Here is a 22,855-nt window from a genome sequence, read left to right on the forward strand (position 1 = left end):
ACCACCCCTTGCAGACAATGGCCTCTTTGCCCTACCTGGGACCAAGAAGTTGAAAACCATGTGGAACAGGGTCTCTTGAAACAGGATGCCTGCACTTCTGGCTTCGGGGAGGCATCGCAGCGCTTCTCTGGATACTCCCTGTACATGCCATTCTCCAGCCCTGCGCACAGCACGGTCCGTGTCTTGACTCCTCGGCCACACGTGGCATTGCACTGGAATGGACAAAGTGAGGTACTGTTTATCCACTCACCCTAGAAAAACTGAATTATTCGGGGGGGGGGGAATGCAGATTTGTTCATGTGGGGTTTTTTGGGGGGTGTGTGTTTAACCTGCAAGCCCATGTTTATCCAGCAACTCTCCCTCCTCCCCAAGATCTACTGTCTTTGGATGGGCACAATGCAAGAGGAAATGGTAGGGAAGCCGTCAAGTAATTGGGAATTATTGTTTATAAAGATTATTTGACACTCAGGGGCTCCCATTTTCGTTGGCTAGGATCCTACCCCTTTCTTCCATTTCTGCAGTACTGTTTCCTGTACTCCTCCTGTTCCAGATGCTTTCTTCTCACTGCAAGATGCTGTGTCTTGCATGTACAGAAAACACCCACCACGGGTGGAACCCACTCCACTGCAACACAGCACAGTGGAAATGGAAGAAAAGGGTAGGATCCAAGCCATTATATGTCTACCCTTTCTGCTGTATGTAATTTTTAAATTTATTAATACATTTCTCATCCCATTCAATAGGGCAGAGGTTATGTGGTTTTGCTGCCCTCGATCTTCATATTGATGTCTCTTTTTTACACCCCCCCAATAACTTCCCACTAACACAAAAAGTATTAAAATATATGGGTCACTCTTTCACAGTAACTCAAGAGTTGAAGCCCAGGCTAGCCCAATGTCATCAGGTATCCGAAGCTAATCAAGGTTGGCCCTGGTTAGTACTTGGAAGAGCAGCGAGGAAGTCCAGGGTTCCTATGCAGAGGTAGGCAATGGCAGACCACCTTCGGTCATCTCTTGCCTTGACAGCCCCATGAGGGGGTCACCATAAGTCAGGTATGACTTGACAGGAATTTCCACTACTAACGGAAGAAACGTCACTGTATCTGTTTCTCCCTCTGCTAGCCCACGGGTAGGCTCACCATTAACAGCGCTCCAACAGGCCTCCCGCTGTATCCCACAGTCATTCGCTCACACAGCTTCCTTGTTTTGTGTTCATGGCCACAAACCACGGGAGCATCAGGGCTGGTGGTTTAGAAGCAGGCAGATAGTGAGCAGCTCAGCAGGCAGCCAAAGAGCCCGGCCTGCACCAGAAGGTACACAAGAGATCCTGTTGGTTCCCTGCAGGGGTCATTTTCTGTGGGAGCACACAGGAGCGGAGCTCCGGCAGTAAGGAGCCCAGGGGGTGGGCACTTGCAACAAGCCCCGCCCCCTGCTCCCAGCAGCCCTCAGTTGGGCCACAAGGAGCAAGAAGCAGCCAGGTAAGTTGCAGAGGGCCCCCCTCCGCCTTCAGGTACAAGCTCTACCTCCTCTGTGAGGGCAGATCTATGCGCTCCCCCCCCCATAGCTAGCAATCCACAACAGTCCAGTGGCACCTTTAAGGCCACGTTTTATTCAGGTACAAGCTCTCCCTCCTCTGCAAGGACAGATCTGCACACACACCCCCAATAGCCAGCAATCCAAAACAGTCCAGTGGAGCCTGAGCGGTGGGTGTTGCCTTCTGACACATTTCGGGTGATGTCAGGGGGTGTGGCATATGCAAACAAGTTATGCTAATAAGTTATGCTAATGAGCTCCTGCACCTCTTTTTCTACGAAATGACCCCTGGTTCCCTGTATCAGCTGATCCCGGCTGAACTAGTAGCTGCAGTACCTCCCTCCAACCATCTGCAGCGATGATGCTGTAGGACGCCAGAAATCAGATCAACAGGTACTTCTGCCCGCAGCTGCCATAGTAGCACACAGAGTAAAGACTGAGCTAGATGCTACTTTTTATTGTCCTATTAAGTCAGGTCCAGGTTCTCCCAATCTGACTTGCTTTCCCCATGGTCAGAGAACAGATGTGGGAAACTGGTTTTTAAAATACTACAGGGGAGAATCACAGCGTGTGTGTATGTGTGTGTGTGTGTGGGGGTAAGGCTTCAGCTTCATTCTGCATGCTTTTCCTGACTCTTCATAAGAACATAAGAGATGCCAATGTTGGATCAGGCCAAAGGCCCATCCAGTCCAACACTCTGTATCACACAGTGGCCAAAAATACCAGGTGCCATCAGGAGGTCCACCAGTGGGGCCAGGACATTAGAAGCCCTCCCACTGTTGACCCCCCCAAGTACCAAGATGACAGAGCATCACTTGCCCCAGAGTCCCTATCTATACCTTGTGGCTAATAGCCACTGATGGACCTCTGCTCCATATGCCTATCTAATTCCCTTTTGAAGCCGTCCATGCTTGTAGCCGCCACCACTTCCTGTGGCAGTGAATTCCAAGTGTTAATCACTCTTTGGGTGAAGAAGTACTTCCTTTTATCTGTTCTAACCCGACCGCTCAGCAATTTCATGGAGTGCCCACGAGTTCTTGTATTGTGAGAAAGGGAGAAAAGTACCTCTTTCTCTACCTGCTCTTTCCCATGCATAATCTTATAAACCTCAATCATGTCCCTCCTCAGTCGTCATGGTTGGGGGGGGGTGTTGTTTGCCTCGATTTGGGGCCACACGCACAGAAAGTAAGTCAGCTCAAGAGAACCTAAGACCTGATTCATTAAAAAATGCCTGGACCCTGTTTCGAGGCATGATTTATTTCCCTGACATGTTATAAGAAAAGAGCATGGATCAGGAGCAGAAGGAGGCAAAGTATTAAAAGCAGCATAGGATAGCTAAGAAACATACCCACCGTAAGTTTCAGAGAAAATTTGGGAACTGACTTTTATATACCAGATTTTAGAAGAAGGTACGAGTTTCCATAAACGACAAACTTATAACCCTCTCTGCCCCCCCCCCCAATTCAGTTTTCCTCTACAATGTAACACAGCAAAGCATTTGGACTCACTGGTCCCCAGTCAGAAGCAGTCCACTGACGGTCACAGGGAGGGCCTGAGCAGTCCTTCTCACTGACAGGCCTCAGTGACTCATTGCACAGATGTGGCTCTATTGAGCAGCGCACCTCCCTCTTCATGGTCCCTGAGCTGCCACACCGAGCAGAACACTGTGAAGTCAGAAACAGAAAAGAAGGCGCAATGGAGAAAAGGGAGCAAAAAAAATGGAAAAACTGAGGGAAGAATATTTTTATATTATGGGCAAGGCACTTCTGTCATGAATAAATTATGGGATCACCATTTCCCCTCATCCTGCTCAGGAAATAGAGCTCATCATCCTGAGGTGACTAATGAGAGTGCTTCATGTTAACTTAGGGCCAGTTCATACTTACATTCAGGGCTTTTTTTGGTAGAAAAAGCCCAGCAGGAACTCATTAGCATAATAGGTCACACCCAACAGCAGAAACTCATTAGCATATTAGGCCACACCCCTGGCAGCACAGCTCATTGGCATATTAGGCCACTCCCCCACGTTACCAGAAGTGTGCTCATCCAGCCACACCCACCTTTTGCTTCTTATTCTGTTTACCTTGTTTGTTGTCCAAACCCAGGGCTTTTTTGTAGCAGGAACTCCTTTGCATGTTAGGCCACACACCCCTAATGTAGCCAATCCTAGAGTTTCTGCTGTTGGGTGTGTGGCCTATTATGCTAATGAGTTCCTGCTGGGCGTGGCCAACTTGGAAGCCAGCCGGAACTCCGTTCCTGTGCGTTCCTGCCCAAAAATAACCCTGCTTGCATTCCTTACAGGGCCGTCCCCGTCATGGGGCACAAAGAAGCCACTGCTTAAGAGTTTGAGTAAGATTTGATTATTATGGGAAGTGAGCTGGGGTTTTTTTTTTGCCTCAAGTGTCAAAACATGGTGGGTCAGTCGTGAGAAGGCAGGCTCTTCATATAGGTAACTGCTGTGCCCAAGTTTTATATGAAGAGAGATGTACACCTGCAGTTTGTCTCAAAACTCAGCCGTCTTTTCAACACGGAAAGTTTCATGGCTTTCAAAATGAGGTGATGGCAGAAAAAGCCTCAGTTGGTGAAACATTAGAAGAACATGGGAAGAAGGAGTGTAACTTTTGTTACTCTATGCCATGCAGGGCTATTTTTGTGACCATACAATCTGGTACAGTACCGGTTCCTTTTTCACACTTGTCTGGCTTGGCATCTTTCTCTCTCCCCCCAACAAGGCTCTCCACAGACCTATCAAGGCAACAGGGGCCAAAACAGCAACCCCCCTGGAAAGAGAGACCAGTTCCCCTGGAGAAAATGGACACTCTGGAGGGTGGACTCTATGGCACCATACCCCACTGAGGTCCCTGCCCTCCCCCAGATCTCCAGGGGCTTCCCAACCTGGATCTGAAAACCCTAAACGACACTCCACAGATTTCCTCATCAGGGCCAATAGAAGGACAGAATTTATTGTGGGGAAATGAGTGTGAGGGGAGGGTTAAACAGCTTGGTCCTGATACAATTCAGCTCCTCCACCACCACCACCCCGCCATGGCTGCTACTTACCTCACCATTTCCCCACCCTCATGGCGTGGCTCATTCTTTTGCCAAACGCTGCCAAAGAACCACATACCTCAGACCACTCAGACAGCTCCCACTGTGGCCCACAGGGTTTGTTCACGCACGATTTCCTTTCCATGGGCCTGGCCAGCCCAGCTGACTCACAAAGGTCATCGTAAACAGAGCTATCAAAACCTGGAGCCAGCATCTTCCAACAGCGCACTGTTCGGTACTGATAGCCTTCACCGCAGGTCCTGGAACACTCACTCCACCGGCTGGTCTCCCACCTTCGGGGGGGGGGGCAAGATAAAGGAAGACAAAACATGGCTTAGTGTGAGGTAACCTGAAGGACAGAGCAGGGGAATTATCCAAGATGGCATCTTAACGGGGGGGGGGCGCTTTCCCTCAGCCACATGAGGGTCCTTATACTATTCACACTCAAATGCAGGGCTTTTTTTTGTAGAAAAAGCCCAGCAGGAACTCATTAGCATAATAGGCCACACCCAATTGCAGAAACTCTTTAGCATATTGGGCCACACCCTGACAGCACCACTCATTAGCATATTAGGCCACACCCACATGTTACCAGAAGTGTGGTTGTCCAGCCACACCAACCTTTTGCTTCTTATTCTGTTTACCTTGTTTGTTGTCAAAACCCAGGGCCTTTTTTGGTAGCAGGAACTTCTTTGCATGTTAGGCCACACACCCCTAATGTAGCCAATCCTAATGAGTTTCTGCTGTTGGGTGTGGCCTATTATGCTAATGAGTTCCTGCTGGGCGTGGCCAACTCGGGAGCCAGCCGGAACTCCGTTCCTGTGCGTTCCTGCCCAAAAATAGCCCTGCTCAAATGTATCTCCCACCCAAGACTCTGAGAGATAACTATTGGTCGATTAATTAAATACTGCTTTTGTCTCCTTTCAAATTCAATGCAGACTTAAAAAAAAAAAAATCTCACAACCCTTTCTAGTTTCCATAAATGTTCCTAGCCCTTGTTGTGAGGATAGAATGGAGGAGAGGAGAAGCAGGTACTCAGCCTGAAACTCCCTGAAGGAAGGATAGCATAAAAATATACTTAATTAGCAAAAAATTAATAAAAGGACATTAAAAAAGTTATAAACACATCAACTATCTTTAGCAGCCTCAAGCCGCAGGCCTGATATTAAAACATTAAAACAAAACAAACACAAAACTGTTTTTGGATGATGATCTAGCAGCTGGCTAATTCCACTTACCTGGGCTGACAGTCTCGACCTGCGCAGAACTCATGAGTGGGCTCCGGACGAGTCAGTGCATCACAGTAAGCTTCTTCCACTTCTATGCCATCATAGCGGATGCACAGGGCATAGGAGGTACTGATCCCTAAGAAGACACCAAAAAGCAATTCCTCCCAGTCGAAATGCGTTCCATGTCCACTAGCAGCCTCTGCACGGCAACCCTGGACATCCTCGGGGGTCTCCCATCCAAGTACTAACCAGGGCTGAACCTGCTTAGCTTCTGAGATCTGACGAGAACAGGCTAGTCTGGGTTATCCAGGTGAGGTCCTGTTTGCTATACATTTAAATAATCATGGCTTGCATCTTACCACTTGGAGGAAAGCTCCTTGGGTGAGAGAAAGGCATCCAACTCGGCTGAGCAGTGGAGGAGGGTGGTGGAAAGTGCCATCAAGTTGCAGCTAACGTATGATGACCCAGTAGGGTTTTCAAGGCAGAGTTGCCTGCCTCTGTTTAACAACCCTGGACTTCCTTGGTGGTCTAATAATTCAGGGCTCTTTTTGTAGCAGGTACTCATTTGTATATTAAGTGACACACCCCTAATGTAGCCAATCCTCCAAGAGCTTACAGTAGCTCCTGTAAGAAGAGCTCTGTAAGCTCTTGGAGGATTGGCTACATTAGGGGGTGTGGCCTAATATGCAAAGGAGTTCCTGCTACAAAAAGAGCCCTGATTATCGTATGGCAGTGTGTGCAGTATAGCCAGGAGAGGCTAAGATTGTTTACTGTTTAGCGTTATGAACCACTAGGTGGTGAGCTAGACTTGCTTCTGAGGCAACAGAAGGTTCAGAGGTGCTTGGCCATTGCCTGCCTCTGCATCATGACCCTGGTCTTCCTTGGAGGTCGCCCTTCCAAATACTAGCCCAGGACGACCCTGCTTAGCTTCCGAGATCTGATGAGATCAGGCTGGCCTGGTCTATCCATTCAAGAACCGTTCCAAAGATGTCTCCCATTCAAGAATTAATCAGGGCCAAACCTGCTTGGCTTCCAAGATGAGGCTAGGCAGGACCATCCAGGCTAGGGTGTGGGAAGATACAAGCCAGTAATAATAAACCATGGGCGCACTGCAGCAGGTGAAATGTTCCTAGGCAGCTGAAGGGTACACATACGGACGCAAAGAAGGAGGAGGAGGAGGAGGAGGAAGAGATTGGATTTATACCCCGCCCTTCACTGCCCGAAGGAGTCTCAGTGTGGCTTACAATCTCCTTCCCTTCCCCTCCCCACAACAGACACCCTGTGAGCAGTGTTCCCTCTAAGCTGAGTTAGTGCGAGCTAGCTCACAGTTTTTTAGCCTCTGGCTCGCACTTTTTTGTCTTTGCTCAGGAAGGATGGCTCCAGAGCAAACTAATTGATGCAGGAGCCAGATCCCTCGCTCATAACTTTCATGCCAGTCGCTCACAAAGAAGAATTTTTGCTCACAACACTCCAGAGCTTAGAGGGAACGTTGCCTGTGAGGTAGGTGGGGCTGAGAGAGCTCTTTCGAGGACTGCTCTTGAGAGAACAGCTCTGAAAGAACTTGTAACTGACCCAAGGCCACGCCAGCAGCTGCATGTGGAGGAGCGGGGAATCAAAACTAATCCTCCCAGATTGGAGTCCGTGCTCCTAACCGCTACACCAAACTGGCTCTCTCAAACAGTGCCCAAGAATGTAATGGGACTGTCAGTCACACTGCCTGTATATAGAATGTTAACGGTTCAACAGCTGACCACTGCCCGAGCCCTTAACAAGCTGCTGCCAGTCATTGCAGGCAACACGGGGCTAAGTGAACCAGTCGCCTGACTCTGAATAAAGTGCAGTTTCAGGATACTGTGTATGAAGAGGGCACAAATGGTTTAAAGATACAGGCAGCAAATACACTGGTGTACACCAGAGTCTGCCGTGCCGGTGCCCTGTTTTTGAGGCTACCCCTTCTCACCAATATCCCATGCCAGGTAAAATTACCCGAGGTGCACGTGGAGCTGCAAGGAGCATAGACCGACACTTTCCAGCGATACATGTCAGCCAGGCTGATGTCCTCGTGGCCAAGGGGGTTCAGCTCAAAGTCATTGCTGCAGAAGATAAAGAGCACACAGTAACTCACAGATGAACAATCCGATGTGAGCAACAGAGGTTTTGCTAGCCATTCCTGGTTACTCAGGAGCGATGTTCCCTCTAAGCTATGGAGTCTTGTGAGCAAAAATTCTACTTTGTGAGCTACTGGGATTAAAATTCTGAGTGAGCAATTTGGCTACTGCATAAATTAGTTTGCTCTGGAGCCATCCTTCCTGAGCTGAGACAAAAAAGGGTGAGCCAGAGGCTAAAAAACTGTGAGCTAGCTCACACTAACTCAGCTTAGAGGGAACACTGCTTAGGAGACAGGAAGGGTCCTCTGATGTTACTATAGCCTTCCCCAACAACCTAGAGTGTGACAAAAAGTCAGGTGCTTAGTGAATCTCTTAACGAAGCGATGCTTTAGACTGGGGTTTCCCAACCTATGGGCTGGAACCCAGAAGTGGGTCATAAAGCCGCTGAGAGTGGGTTGCAGGCAACCCTTCCCTAACAGCTGCCCCCTGACCTGCCCTTTCCATTCCTTTCTTTTCTATCTTGGAAACCAAGATCTGACTCTGGAAACAGTACCTTCCATATGTTGTCGAAGGAGTTCATTAGTTGCTGTAGATTTTCCGGGATGTGTGGCCGTGGTCTTGGCATTGTAGAACCTGGCGAAACGTCAGGTTCTACAATGCCAAGACCACAGTCACACATCCCAGAAAATCTACAGCAACTAAAGTACCTTCCATGTCATATATTAGTTGCTATTTTCCCTTCACTGCATATACTTGCTGATCAAGTAAAATGTGTCCCAAAGGTAACTAGAGTGAGTTTCTTAGAATCTCGGGGGGGGGGGGGGGATATAATGATGACCGAGAGGGTGGTCAAAAGGCTGGAAGGTAACCTCCAGATGTAAAAACTGTGTATGTCGTAATGCCACTCGCTTGGGGTTCATAGTGAGGGCAGCTGCACCCTTTGTGGGATGCTTGTTGGTTTCTCAACAACATCTGGTCGGCCACTGTAGAAAATGGAAAGCTGCCACAGATGGGTGCCAAGGTCATAGTTTGCCTGGGGCACCAAAAAACCTCGGGCCAGCCTTGGATGGGTCACCATATCAAGTAAATCTGGACTCGTGGGTCAACATACCAAAAAGGTTGGGAACAGCCGCTTTAGACTACTAATCCTCATTCAGCAGGCTGAAATACAATAGGTTCCCACAAGAAATAAATCAGTCCCTGGAGAAGTTCTAGACTCTGAGGGATAAATGTATGAATAGTACTTTTTTTAAAAAAATGAAAAGGTAAACAATCTGCCTGAAACATGGAAGAGGGGAATTCCTGAATTCAATTTGCTGGTATGTCTGTCTGTCATCCAAACTATGAAGCTGAGAGGAAGCCGGTCTTCCACGGTGACCTACTGCTAAATCTATCCTGCCCCCTAGGAGGTCAGCTTGACATTATTCCCTACAGGATGTGTTCCTACCTTACCTTTCAGGACCAGGGGACTGCAGAGGTTCTGACAGTTGTTCGTTTCCAAGGCTGGTATGAAGGCTGGACTTGGAACTAGGTTTGGAAGATGTCACCACCACAGTGTCATTTGTTGCCTCATCCAGTGCATACACCTCTGCATTCGTGCTCTCTAGAAAGTTCTCATTTGCTGGCCGTTTGCGCAGCCCTTCTGGCCATTCCACTAAAGGGTCATTCCAAAACCCCACTGTTGAATTCTTCCTTCCCAGCTTGACCAATAGGTATTGCAATTCCCTACAAAAAGCAGCATTTCGTGGGTCTCGAAGACACAGTTTCTTGAAGAGTCGCAGCCTGGAGGGCCCGATCCTGCCAGTCTCTAGGAGATCAGGCCTGGCTGCTCCGTGAGGGACGGCTGTACTGATTGTGATCTGGTTGAGTCTGAGGGCTAAAAGGAAACAAATGACAGTGAGCCAGAGGTGTTCTGGAAACTGTTCCATCACTAACTGTTCCATCAGTTGATCACCTTTCCAACTAAAAGCCTTTTCCTCCAAATTAATAATAATTTAACAACACATATTTGCAAAGCTGTTCTTACAGGACGGAATGTATTGGCAATTCTATCATCATTACAGCTAATTCTGTACCAGACCTTAGAGTGTGAATCAAAAAATCTATGCAATGGGGCCAGGGACAGACAAGGGAGGTTTTTCCCTACAAAGCTGAAGGAAGTCCTTGCTTTGCAGAAAAATCTGAAATCATACATTGGGAAGTTTAAGAAAAACACAGAAGCAACATCTGTAGCTTTAGCAAATGAATATCCACTGTGGTCTTGCAAGACTATGTTCCGAGATCTCAATGGACATTTGAGGGGTTGCTAGTAAACCGCAACAGGATTGCAAAACTTTCTAAGGAGATAAGAAGGAGACGCTGAAATGGAGGAGAACATTAAAACGTAGTTTGCTGGGTGGGAGAGACTAAAAATGGGAGCAGCATCCAAAGAGGAGAGAAGGAAGGAAAGCTAAAGATTGGGGGAGCAGTTGGTGTGTTTGTGTAATGGAAGTATATTAGGAAGCAGGGAAGGGGAGAAGCTGTAAGTTGAGTTGCCATCCCCCCAATAGGGGCAGGGGATTCCCCCACTTTTGGGGCCCCCAGTCTGCTGATGACCAGCTGGCCAGCGGAGAGAGCCCTGCACCCAAAGATCCATGTTGCACCTGATGAGACAGGTGTGATGACGTCACCCAGAGGTGACGTCATCACACTGGGCATGTCGCGCAGGGGACGCTCTAGCATTTGGGTTAAAACTCTATGGTGACCATAGGGTTTTTTTGGCCCAAATGCTAAAGTGTCCACTGCACGACGTGTCCAGTGCAGTGATGTCATTTCCGGGTGATGTAATTGCAGCGTGCACGCCAGAAGCACTCCTGCTGGCAGCCAGGTAAGAACTGGCAACCCTAACTGTAAGGGCTACCGGGGGGGGGGGGGGGGGGAGAAAGTAGTGCAGGTAGAGGAATACAGGAGAAATGAGATGCCCCCCTGTAAGTCCTCACAGGTTCACTGCTTCTGTGTAATCTAATATCAAACATACTAAATTGGAACACTGTTTTTAAAATTACTGTGGAGATAAATCTGAAAATGCACAAGCAAGGTCCAGAGAAACCATTTCAGAATTCACAAAACAGCCCATTAAGAATGCAAAATACAATTCGGTTTCTTAAATTGTGAAGCTGAGCATATGTAATTTTTTTAATATTTGTATTTCAAATAACATTTCATCATTTATGGGGGAAATGCTGACAACTTAGGGTTAATTTCAGATTTTGGTGAACAGATGTGCATGCAAACAATGAACAGGAGCCGTGTGGCACGACTAACAAAACTTTCTTTCGGCACCAGTGGGTGGAGAGTCCCACATTTTGCTAAGATAGTTAACACCCTTAATGAGCAACCCCCCCCTCCCCAAATCTTTGCTCAAACTGATGAGGCAGGAGGTAGTATCAATGTGGGTGTCATCAGTGCTTACATTTTATGGCAAGGACTCCAATTAACTGGATCTCAACTTTTGAATTTTCAAAATGTTTACATCCAAAAGTATCTCTCCTTATATATAATTGAATAGTGGGTGCCAAAGTTCTAATTCTAAAATGCACTCCCTTAGTGTATGGCTGATGGCCCTGCTCCTCAGCATATATCGCCACCAATCAGAAGGCAAAGCCCGGGTCCCGCCCACACCACAACTGCTGCGACAACCTGGTCTTTTGCATATGGAAGCTGACTGGACTTCACTCCATTCCACACCTCAAACTCCCCCCCCCCGCAAGGCAGTTGGAATGTCAGTTGCATATGGAACCTGCTGTATTCTGGTGGTGTGCAGGTCCCAGATTCATGTTTTAAAAGCAGACTGACACTGTTTGCCCAAAGCCAGAGCACTCTCCCAGAGCCTCTTTCTAGATCTCGTTGTATTTATTTCCACAACGGGCCTTATTTCTAGTATATTAATATTTCAGATAGTATTGCTGCTTGCTTCTCTTTCATGGTCTCCATTTATATGCAAAAGTTCTGCTGCTCTTCATCTACCTACACCTGGTCCCTTGTTACTGCCCTACTCACGGACAAAGAAAATTCCGATTTCCCAATGACCCCCCCACACACACACAGAAAGGGTGCATAAAGAAGGATGGCTACATAATCTCAGTATAGGTTTTGAATTTTCTAGACGTACTGCTGCAGCAAGTGCAGCTTCATGTTAGACTGGAAGGCATCCAATGTTGCCCATGCTTAGGAAAACAAACCAGCAAGAAAACATACGAACCCAAATCTGTTTCTCTGCCTATTCCCACTTCTTCAGCCTCATCAGCTCCATTAGTGTGGTAGAGTCGTTGGACTTGGAAGCTAAAACTTTCCCCCTCTTCCCCATGTTTCCAGCCCCAGTCTCTGCCTGATGTCGTGGAGTTGCTTGGAAAGAAGTTCTGGCTGCCGAAGGCCATACCGCCATGTCCTTCCCCTTGTGGGAAACGCTCCCCAAGATCATCTGGTGCAAGTGAGATCCAAGTGGCGTTGAAATCTTGGGAAATGGATGGGATTGCGTCTTGGTGGTTGTGGCTGGGCTCTGGCAGACGAAGGTAAAGAGGCATTTTGATGGCCGGAGGGACAGTCTGAAGAGCTGGTGATCGTGTCCGTGGCACTGTGTAGTCATATGTCACATAGGGCATTTTCCCATTAAAGTTATAGTACTGGGTTCAACAAGGAAAGAAAAGCAACATCTCTTTAATGCACTAGAACTAATACTTCTACATCAGACACCATTGTGTTGGGATCCAGCTTTACCCCAACCACAAAAAAGATTCCTCCAATAAGACTTCTCTGAAGGTGCCACTCTGTCCCCATCCAAAACTGTTTGCTTATACATCCATAAGAAGAGCCCTGATGGATCAGACCAATGGTCCATCTAGTCCAGCATCCTGTCTCACATAGTGGCCAACCAGTTTCTCTGGATGGCCAACAACAGGGCATGGAGGCCGAGGCCTTTCCCTAATGTTGTCTCCTGGCACTGGGATTCAGAGGCTTAGTGCCTCTAAGTGTGGAGGCTCCCCTCAGTCACCAAGGCTAATAGCTACTGAAAGACTTATCCTCCATGAATCTATCTAATCCCCTTTTAAAGCTCGCCTATAAATCCCCATTATGGATGGCACAATCCAAGAATGACTTTGGAGACACAAAGCATTGACCTTCTGGACTGCTGTGGTCCTTGTTAGACCTGCTGGCCTACTCAGCCCTTCTCAGCAGCCTGCGCTGGAAGCTCACAGACCGGTCAAGCAACCAACTAAGCCTGGGATTTGAGCAACTTCAGTTCACCGGAAGCCAACCTGGGAACTTTACCTCAACCTAGGTTAAGGACCGGACACTCAGGATCCTCTTGACTCTTTGTAGGCAGTTTTGGGGCCCACAAAATGGGGACAGGTAACAAAGCGATCAGATCATACAGACTCTCTTACCTACCATGGCATTCAGAGACTGATTGGTGGGACCCTGGGCAATAATATACTCCAGGCTGTCAGAGTGGAGATTGGAAGGCCGACGGTATTTGAACACTGTGCCAGCCACCCTGAAGTTCTGTGGGTTATCGATGACAGAGTTCCCATTGAAGAAGAAGTGCCCCGATTCATCAGCTAGTGCTAGAAAGGAAGAAGAAGAAGAATTGGGTTTATGCCCTGCCCTTCACTCTGAGTCTCAGAGCGGCTTGCAATCTCCTTGTCATGGGCATGGATGAAGATGATCTGACAGAACCTACAGAAACCACAGCTGGCCCCTCTGAAGCAGCAGAGGAGGATAGCTAGCAAGTGCCTGTAACAGCAATCTTCACACCTGGCTCAGATAAGCAGGAAGAACTGCAAGCTGAAAGTCCTCCTGACTCACCCCCACATGTGACTTGTTTAAGGGAGCGACTGTGGCAAAACTTAGCAACCAGGCGAAGAGAGGCCAGGCTACAGGGGAGATGCTCAGCTAGCCCAGAGTTCTAACAGGAGCCTGGCCGATCGTGCAGCTGGCTAATTGGTAACAGCATTTAACTCCACACTCTGGGCAGTAAGCAACGAGTCAGCTTCGTACTGCTTGCATCCACTTTGGCTCGGCTCTTGCACCTAGACCTTTGGACTTGGCTCTGTGTTCCTGGCTCCTGACCCTGGCTTGGCTTTGGACTATGTTTCTGGTTAGTGATTTTGGACTTAGCTCTGTGTTTCTGGCTCCTGACCTTGGCTTGGCTTTGGACTTTGCACTGTCTTCTTGGCACCTGACCTTGGTCTGTTCTGGATTTCCTTTGACTGGCACCCCAGCCCATGACACTCCTTCCTGTCTTCTCCCCACAACAGACACCCTGTGAGGTAGGCGGGGCTGAGAGAGCTCTGAGAGAACTGTGACTGACCCTAGGTCACCCAGCTGTTATTGTTAAAGTGCTGCACAGCTTGCGACTCTGTTTATCCGCCATTGCCCTGACCTAGGTGGCCCAGGCTAGCCCAATCTCGTCAGACCTCAGAAGCTAAGCAGGGTTGGCCCCAGTTAGTATTTGGATGAGACAACCAAAGCATACCAGGGTCACTATGCATAGGAAGGCAATGACAAACCAGCTCTGGCACTCTTGTCTTGAAAATGCCATAGTCAGATGTTAACTGGATGGCATTTTGCACATACAAATCCGCCATTGCTCCAGAGAGCATATATGTGGGTTATATCCCTAGTACAGATTGACTGTGCTTCACAAATATACTCTACCAGGGCTTTTTTTGGGCAGGAACGGAGTTCCGGCTGGCTCCTGAGTTGGCCATGCCCAGCAGGAACTCATTAGCATAATAGGCCACACCCAACAGCAGAAACTCATTGGAATTGGCTACATTAGGGGTGTGTGGCCTAACATGCAAAGGAGTTCCTGCTACAAAAAAAGCCCTGGGTTTTGACAACAAGCAAGGTAAACAGAATAAGAAGCAAAAGGTGGGTGTGGCTGGATGACCACACTTTTGGTAACATGGGGGTGCGGCCTAATGAGCTGTGCTGTCAGGGGTGTGGCCTAATATGCTAATGAGTTCCTGCTGTTGGGTGTGGCCTATTATGCTAATGAGTTCCTGCTGGGCTTTTTCTACAAAAAGCCCCCTGTACTCTACACACTCACACACACACTTCCCCCACATTACAGTTTCTTCCACTTTTACTTTAAACTGCTTTCCCCCCCCTTCGCCAAATTTAGCCGCCAGAGTTGCTTTACCAAAGCACAGGGAGAGATACCTTAATCCTTTCCTCCCCTGCCACTTTCTTACTAGAGAATGTGTTTGAACTGAGAAATGGATAGAGTAAAAACGTTCCCTTAAAAAGTCCCTCTGGCTAAAAAGCACCTTCAAAAGCAGTTAATCTGTGGTGCTTAAGAGCTCCTGGTTCTTGGATTCCATAACTGCAATACCTTAAGCGTCTCTAATGCCCCTGAAGTCAAACGGGTGATATCCTCTCTGAGTGGAGTGGTCCAGAAATCAGAGTGTGGTCTTGTGAATGCTCCTTAGGATGCTCACCCTATCACTAACACCATGATGCTTCCTCCTTTCCACTGCCGGGACAAATTTGCCCCAAGGGAGTATTCTTTTCCACTGCTTACCCAAGATGTTTTCAGTTTTCCTTCGCTCGATTATAAGAATGTCTGTAGCACCAGCTGGGATGTTAGTGATAAATACATACCCTGAGAAAGGGGAATTAAAAAAATATTGATCAGAAAACCCAAATCAGATGGGGGCATGTATCTGTGAAGCGGTTTCCTGGCTTCAGTTTCTTTACAGGAGTTCTAGATCGGTGTGTTTGTAAACGTAAAACAGAGTCAAACCACGAGTGTGAGCACATCTATATGCTATGGAAAAGTGGCAGACAAGGAAAAGATTAAGTGCGCGCATGCACATAAACACAGGGATGCACCACCCCTTGTGATTTGGAGCTTATGCACAGGCTTAACCCTTTCCTTGCCTGCCACTCTTCTGTAGTACACATTTCCCTTACAAGAAATGACTATTGCATGCCTTCAGGAGTAGTTCTGCCTTCAGAGTAACAAAATCATTAGTTCAGTCCCGTGATTTCCCTGCACAAACACAGCAGGTGGGCCTGACAGTGCTCAGAAGCCCGTCATCCTTAAAACCTCAAGTCAGGCAGCAAGCTTAGGTTTGGCCTTGGCTTCTGTTTCTTTCCCAGGGTTTAGAAGAGAGAGAGGAGGTTTTGGAGACAGGCCTTTCTGCAGCCCCAGGGGGCTTGTTTGCAATGTGACTGGTCAGAACGTGAAACCAGCAGGGTCACACCAAGACACAGAGGAGGAAATAGCTCAATGCTGTTAGCAGAGTGTACCTAACTGTGAGATCCCTTTCCGGAAACTGCCTGAGACTCGGTAGCAAGTGCTCCCGTCTCCTCCACACACCCGGCACCGATCCATCGTCTGGGAAGAATAGAGGCTGCCATCGCATCCTATTGGCTAGGGAAGGAAAGGAGGCAAGCACGAGAGTAAAGTTCAGAGTTTCCCTGTGAACTCAAATCAACAAAGGCTGCTCAAACTCCCATTCAAAATCCATCTCTTTCATGAAGTTTTTGGCCCTTAATGTCTCCGGTCCTCCTTCTCAATTAAAACTAAGCCCAAATATAACTGCCCCTATTTTCCCTCTTCCCTTTTAACCCTCCTTTACCCTCCTGCCCACAGTCAACACTGAGGGCTGTACCAGGCATCCTAGTCTCTATCAGGGGTGGCCAAACTTGCTTGATGTAAGAGCCACATAGAATAAACGTCAGATGTTTGAGAACCGTAAGACATGAACAAATATTACACATTTTTACTGGTAAATACGCAGATTTCCTTTTTTATGAACGTTAAACGAGACTGCCAAAAATAATAACAAAGGCAGTAAAAGCAGATACTGATATTTATTTGTCCAATGGTGTTTGTTTGCTAATGCTATTTAGCTTCCCCAGCCACCCTGCCGGGAGCCACACACCATGTGTGAAAGAGCCACATGCAGGTGGGAGGAGAGGAGGGTCGCCAGCTCTGGGCTGGGAAATACTTGGAGATATTGTGGGTGGAGCCTAGGGAGGGTGGGGTTTGGGGAGGGACTTCAGCAGGGTGTAATACCATAGACTCCACCCTCCAAAGCAGCCATTTTCTCCAGGGGAACTGATCTCTGGAGATCAATTGTAAAAGCAGAAGATCTCCAGGTCCCACCTGGAGGTTGGCAACCCTAGATGAGGGACATGCCAGGAAAGTTATGAAATTATATATACGGTGGAGAAAGTGGACAGAGAGAAATGTTTCTCTGCCTTTCACTACAGTGGAATTCTGGGTACCTTAACAACAACGGTAGGCAGTAGAAAAACATAACCTAATATTTAAGAGATTTGCTGTTCTTAAGGTGAATGGATGGCTGCTAGTTTAGGAGGTTTTGAAAAGGATCGGGTAAATTCACGGGGGAAAACATGTCCACCAGTGACAAGAAGTCATGATTGCTAAATGGAACTTCCATGTACAGGGGAAGTATACCTCTAAATACTAGTTGCTGGCAAAAGATTAAATAGTAAGGGAGAACTCCTGTCTTTGTGTCCTGCTTTTGGGCTTCCTGGAAAACTCTAGCTGGCCACTGACGGAAGAAGACTTGGTTGTTATACTCTGCTTTTCTCGACCTTAAGGAGTCACAAGGTGGCTTCCAATCACCTTCCCTTCCTCTCCCCACAACAGGCACCTTGTGAGGTAGGTGGGGCTGAGAGAGTTCAGAGAGAGAGAACTGTGTCTGGCCCAAGGTCAACCAGCAGGCTTCCTGTGGAGGAGGGGGAAATCAAGGCTGGTTCTCCAGGTTACAGTCCACCACTCTTAACCACTACACCATGCTGGGATGCTGGATTTGACAAATCCTTTGGTCTAAGCCAGCAAGGCTAGCCTGATTTTCTTAACTATGCTACAACCCTGGCCAGGGGTTCTGGAGAGCCAGTGTTGCATAGTGGATAGAGAGTGACTAGGATCTGGTAGACCTGGGTTCAGATCTCCACTCTGCCATGGAAGCTTGTCAGGTGGCCTTGAACAAGTCACACACACTCTTAACATACACTACCTCATAGGGTGGCTGTTTTGAGGATAAAATGGGAGACAGGAGAATGATTTAAGCTGCTTTCTGCATAGTGGATAGAGAGTGACTAGGATCTGGTAGACCTGGGTTCAGATCTCCACTCTGCCATGGAAGCTTGTCAGGTGGCCTTGAACAAGTCACACACACTCTTAACATACACTACCTCATAGGGTGGCTGTTTTGAGGATAAAATGGGAGACAGGAGAATGATGAAAGCTGCTTTCGGTCCCTACTGGAGAGAAAGGTGGAGGTATAATTAAGAAGAGGAGATTGGATGTATACCCCGCCCTTCACTACACGAAGGAGTCTCAGAGCGGCTTACAGTCTCCTTTCCCTTCCCCTCCCCACAACAGACTCCCTGTGAGGTAGGTGGGCCTGAGAGAGCTCTCTCAAGGACTGCCCTTGAGAGAACAGCTCTGAGAGGATTTGTGACTGACCCAAGGTCATACCAGCAGCTGCATGTGGAGGAGTGGGGAATCAAACCCAGTTCTTCCAGATTAGAGTCCGCGCTTCTAACCACTACACCAAACTCATTAAATTTTGTCAAGTTTCCTTGCCCTAGCATTAATGACACCCTAGCACCACTGGACACCAAAGACAAAATCCCACATAAGCAGCCCTTGGTTCCTTCGCATTACCTCACACTTCCCAGTAATGCAGACCCCTTGGAAAGTCCTGTCTTTGCATGAAGTGCCATCCTGGGCCCGTGCCATGAGCTGTCTCTCTCCACCCCTGGTGGTGCATTGGAGGTCGCATGGTTTGTTGGAGATGCTGGTGTAATCGTCTATGGCAGAACACAGGAGAAACTGAGATAGGGAAGATGTGGGACAGTTAGAGGAAGAGGGATATGAGACCTGATTGCCTCTTCTCTAGAGAATCAATGGACTCCAGTGGATTCTGCTGGAATCGTATGCAAACCAATGCTAACAGGTATAAAATGGCTTAGTAATTCAATAAGGAATATACCACTTGAGGTATATTGTTGACTAATGATTAATAACAATTATCATACAACATTGAGTGTAGCATAGTCAGGAGATCCTAAGACTGTCTGGCAGCCAGATGTTCTAACTCTTTTAGCGTTATGCACCACTAGGTGGCGAGCTAGACTTGTTTTTGAGGCAAGAGACATTTCAGAGGCGGTTTGCCATTGCCTGCCTCTGCGTCACAACTCTGGTATTCCTTGGAGGTCGCCTATCCAAATACTAGCCAAGGCCAACCCGGCTTAGCCAATTTGGGGACTGCCAACACTGCTTAGCTTCCAAGATCTGACAAGATCGGGCTAGCCTGGGCCATCCAGGTCAGGGTGCGGAAAAGATGTACTAGGCAGACGCAGTGGCTGAAGGATTGTGGGTAGAGATCCATGCCTAGGAGGCAGACTAGAGATCAGACGGACTCCAGGTAAGTGACGACTGGCAAGTGGGTCTTCTTGTAATGTATTGGGGCTGAAGTTCATGAGCTGGCTGTTGTCAGTGATGCAATTAAAAAGGTACTGCTGCTACCTCACTGGTATGTGATTGTTACTGATGAGACTGAAGGGAAAAGGAACACCGTGGTAGAGAAGCAGCCCCTGGCCCTGGGCAACCAAAGACTTCCTGGTTTGTGGGGAAGAAAAAAAAATACTCTAATTTGTCTAGTTAGATATGAAAAAACCCCTCTAATTTGTCTAGTTATGTATGACTAGCTAAGCACCTCAGAGGCCAACAGGATTTTCAGGGTATAAACTTTCAAGAATTAAAGCTCTGAAGGGTCAAAGTGTGTATCCCCAAAAGGCATATACCCCAAGAGTCAAAGCATATACCCCCAAAAGGCATATGCCTCAAGAGTCAAAGTGTATACCCCTAAAAGGCATATACCCCAAGAGTCAAAGCCTATACCACCAAAAGGCATATTCTCCAAGAGTCAAAGCATATACCATCAAAAGGCATATACCACAAGAACCAAAGTATATACCCCCAAAAGGCATATACCACAGGAGTCAAATTGTATACCCCCAAAAGACATATACCCCAAGAGTCAAAGCGTATACCCCAAAAAGGCATGCATGCAAGTCTGGCAACAAACCAGGATTGTGCCCATTTCGCCTCAATCATACTTAAATTGTGATCTCTGAATACAACCAGACTGTAGAATTTCTTTGGCTATTTAGGAGGAACAATGCAGGGTTTATTTTTTGGAGCTCACGGTTTTATTTACATATGTGTATACCCATTTGCCAACTGAGAAGAACGTTTCATGCATCTCATGAAGTGGACTTGAGTATATGCAACAATGAATCTGTTTAAGGGACCAGAATAATGGTTTAGGCTAAGCTACAACAGAGTGGCTTGGCTACTCTTAGTTGGCGTTAATCTCCACCAGGTTTTGCAAGCACTGCCTTATGCCTTGATCCACAGCTTCTTCCGAATCATTCAGCAAAGACAAACCAGGGTAAAGTGGCATCCAGTGGTAGTAGTATTTCCCAAAGGCCTTGGCGTTGAAACTGGCACACTGATGCTGCTTGAAACTGGCTGTGTTGGCAGGGCAAAGCTGAAAAGAAAACAAAGATACTTGTCCTCTGATTTTCTTTCTTTCTTCTTCCTCCTCCTCCTCCTCCTTCTCTCTCTCTCTGCCTAACCTACATCACAATGTCATGAGAATTAAGAGGGGTGGGGAAAACACATGGTGCCTTGGAGACTTAAAAAAGGAAATAAAGGAGGAGGAGGAGATTGGATTTATACCCCGCCCTTCACTCAGAGTCTCAGAGCGGTTTACAGTCTTCTTCCTTCCTCTCCCCACAACAGACACTCTGTGAGGTAGGTAGGGCTGAGAGAGCTCTGAGAGAACAGCTCTGAGAGAACTGTGGCTTGCCCAAGGTCACCCAGCAGCTGCATGTGGAGGAGTGGGGGATCAAACCCAGTTCTCCCAGATTAGAGTCCACGCTCTTAACCACTGCACCAAACTGGCTCTCTTAAGTTCAAAAAGTTTTGAGAAATAATAATCTGGCTCATATTTCCTTGCACTGAATAAGGGAAATATGGAAAATGATGTCTCTGGTAAAAGATATTCTAAGGATATTTATTGTTGTCTAGAGGAAGCCACTCCTGCTATTGCCTTGCCTTCCTGTTACACTGGCGTAAAGAAGCATAGGTGCAAGTAGCATCTCTGTGTTGCTTCCCGGCAGCTCCCACTAGAGATTGTCAAGGTCCAAATATACAAATGCTGCTTTACCCTTACAGTTGATAGCTGGGAGCTGGTCCCCACGTGGATCAAAAAATCTGCACACTGGGGCCTGCCATTGCTATGTTCTACAGACAGAGACCAGATAGAAAATACATAGTTTAAAATAAAATCTGGGAATTAATTCCCCCCCCCCCAAAGTGATGTCTAGTACAAGAGATTGGGGGGGGGGAGACAGAGGTAGCATTTTGGGTTGCTCTAGCAATTCAAAATGGCTTCTGGGGGAGGGAAGCAGAGTAAAAAATGGAGCAGTGACATGAGGCAGCAGGATGGAAGAAAAGAAAATGGGTGGAGCTGGCACCGGAAGGGAAGGAGTGGTAGCTGGGGGCAGGCATTTCAGGTCCCTCTTAGTATAACCAGCCACTGCTTGAACTCTATTTGACTTCCTGCTTGAAGCAACCCAGAAAAACCACATAATTCTTCAAGGTCTGAGACCACATCTTACCTGTTGCTGGCACAACTGGTAATGCTTGGACTGGCCCAGGCACATGGTACTGTTGGTCCCCTGAGATGCCTGTAGTCTATAAGGTAAAGAAGAACACGCTTTTATGGACAGACTGAGAGTTTGATCTTCCTGAAGGTTCTGCTCCAGGGTCCCCAAAGCTCCCCTTCTACAGATGGCATGAAGCCCCATCACCACATCCTAGAATAACTAGTTGCCCTTTTCTATCACCTTTCCAGTAGAACTATACAAAAAAGCATTCCTTTCCAACACTGGGTTAGATGTGGGGAGTTTCTTTTACACCGGGACTTCATCTGTGTCAGAACTCCCAAGGTCTAAGTCCTGACACCTGTCTTCAGAGCTCAGGCTTTGAATAACTTTGGGGAGGAGCTGTGGGTCAGTGGCAGAACTTCTACTTGGCATGTAGAAGGTCCCAGGTTCAATCCCTGGCATCTCCAGTTGAAAGGATCAGGCAGTAGGTGACATAAAAGACCTCTGCCTGAGACCCTGGAGAGCTGCTATCAGTCTGAATAGATAATACTAATTGTGATGGACCAATGGTCTGATTTAGGGTAAGGCAGCTTCATATATGTTCATAACTCTGGTAAACGAGTGTGCCTCTGAATATGTGCAAAGTGTCTCTCCTTTAGCATTAAGGAAACTCCCATGTCTTGGGGATGAAAAGAAACTCAGGGCTTCCAGAGCAAAAAAGCTGTGAGATCTAGACAGACACGAACATCGACAATTGCTTATTTTAAAAATTAAATACTGCCTGCCTGCTTTCCTTTAAGACACATAGTACATGCTAGAGTCCAAAAGAGCTCAGTTTTCCAACAGAACGAACACTAACGGGCCTACCTCTCTGGCCTGCTTTGGGATGAGGAGACTCTTTCTGAATATATATTTAAGTGGCTCTGAAGGCCGTATGGCTCAGTTCTGAACGACAGAGAGATATGCAGGGGTCTTTTTGTAGAAAAAGAGCTGCAGGAGCTCATTAGCATATGGTATGAATGAGCTACTAGGCTATTAGCATAATAGCTCATTAGCATATGCAACGCCCCTTGACGTCACCGGAAGTGATGTCAGAAGGGGAAGCAGGGGGGGAGGCATCTTCAAAAGCCTCCCCTTCCCTTCCCTGGTGGGGGAGAAGCGAAAAGAGAAGGGGTTTAAAGTTTAAACCCCTTCTTACTAGAGTTGGGCCACAGAAGGAGGAAAGAAGGAAGGA

The 22,855-nt window shown here is 47.5% G+C and overlaps 1 protein-coding gene across 1 annotated transcript in view; it reads right to left on the reverse strand.

Annotated features, from left to right (window-relative positions):
- LOC107125696 (ADAMTS-like protein 2) overlaps nucleotides 1-22,855 on the reverse strand; it is a 39,008-nt gene that overhangs the window by 5,421 nt on the left and 10,732 nt on the right. The window contains exons 3-15 of the mRNA XM_015429148.1: nucleotides 21,634-21,709; nucleotides 20,396-20,498; nucleotides 18,608-18,753; nucleotides 16,213-16,336; nucleotides 15,482-15,562; nucleotides 13,345-13,520; nucleotides 12,335-12,578; nucleotides 9,370-9,793; nucleotides 7,796-7,902; nucleotides 5,819-5,945; nucleotides 4,660-4,873; nucleotides 3,041-3,196; nucleotides 36-212 (exon numbers count right to left, since the gene is read on the reverse strand). Of these exons, the coding sequence (XP_015284634.1) occupies nucleotides 36-212; nucleotides 3,041-3,196; nucleotides 4,660-4,873; nucleotides 5,819-5,945; nucleotides 7,796-7,902; nucleotides 9,370-9,793; nucleotides 12,335-12,578; nucleotides 13,345-13,520; nucleotides 15,482-15,562; nucleotides 16,213-16,336; nucleotides 18,608-18,753; nucleotides 20,396-20,498; nucleotides 21,634-21,709 (2,155 nt within the window). The remainder of the gene's footprint in view (nucleotides 1-35; nucleotides 213-3,040; nucleotides 3,197-4,659; nucleotides 4,874-5,818; nucleotides 5,946-7,795; nucleotides 7,903-9,369; nucleotides 9,794-12,334; nucleotides 12,579-13,344; nucleotides 13,521-15,481; nucleotides 15,563-16,212; nucleotides 16,337-18,607; nucleotides 18,754-20,395; nucleotides 20,499-21,633; nucleotides 21,710-22,855) is intronic.

The sequence above is a fragment of the Gekko japonicus genome, unplaced genomic scaffold (genome assembly GCF_001447785.1).
Source record: "Gekko japonicus isolate JY-2015 unplaced genomic scaffold, Gekko_japonicus_V1.1 scaffold2450, whole genome shotgun sequence".
In the NCBI taxonomy this organism is placed as follows: domain Eukaryota; kingdom Metazoa; phylum Chordata; class Lepidosauria; order Squamata; family Gekkonidae; genus Gekko; species Gekko japonicus.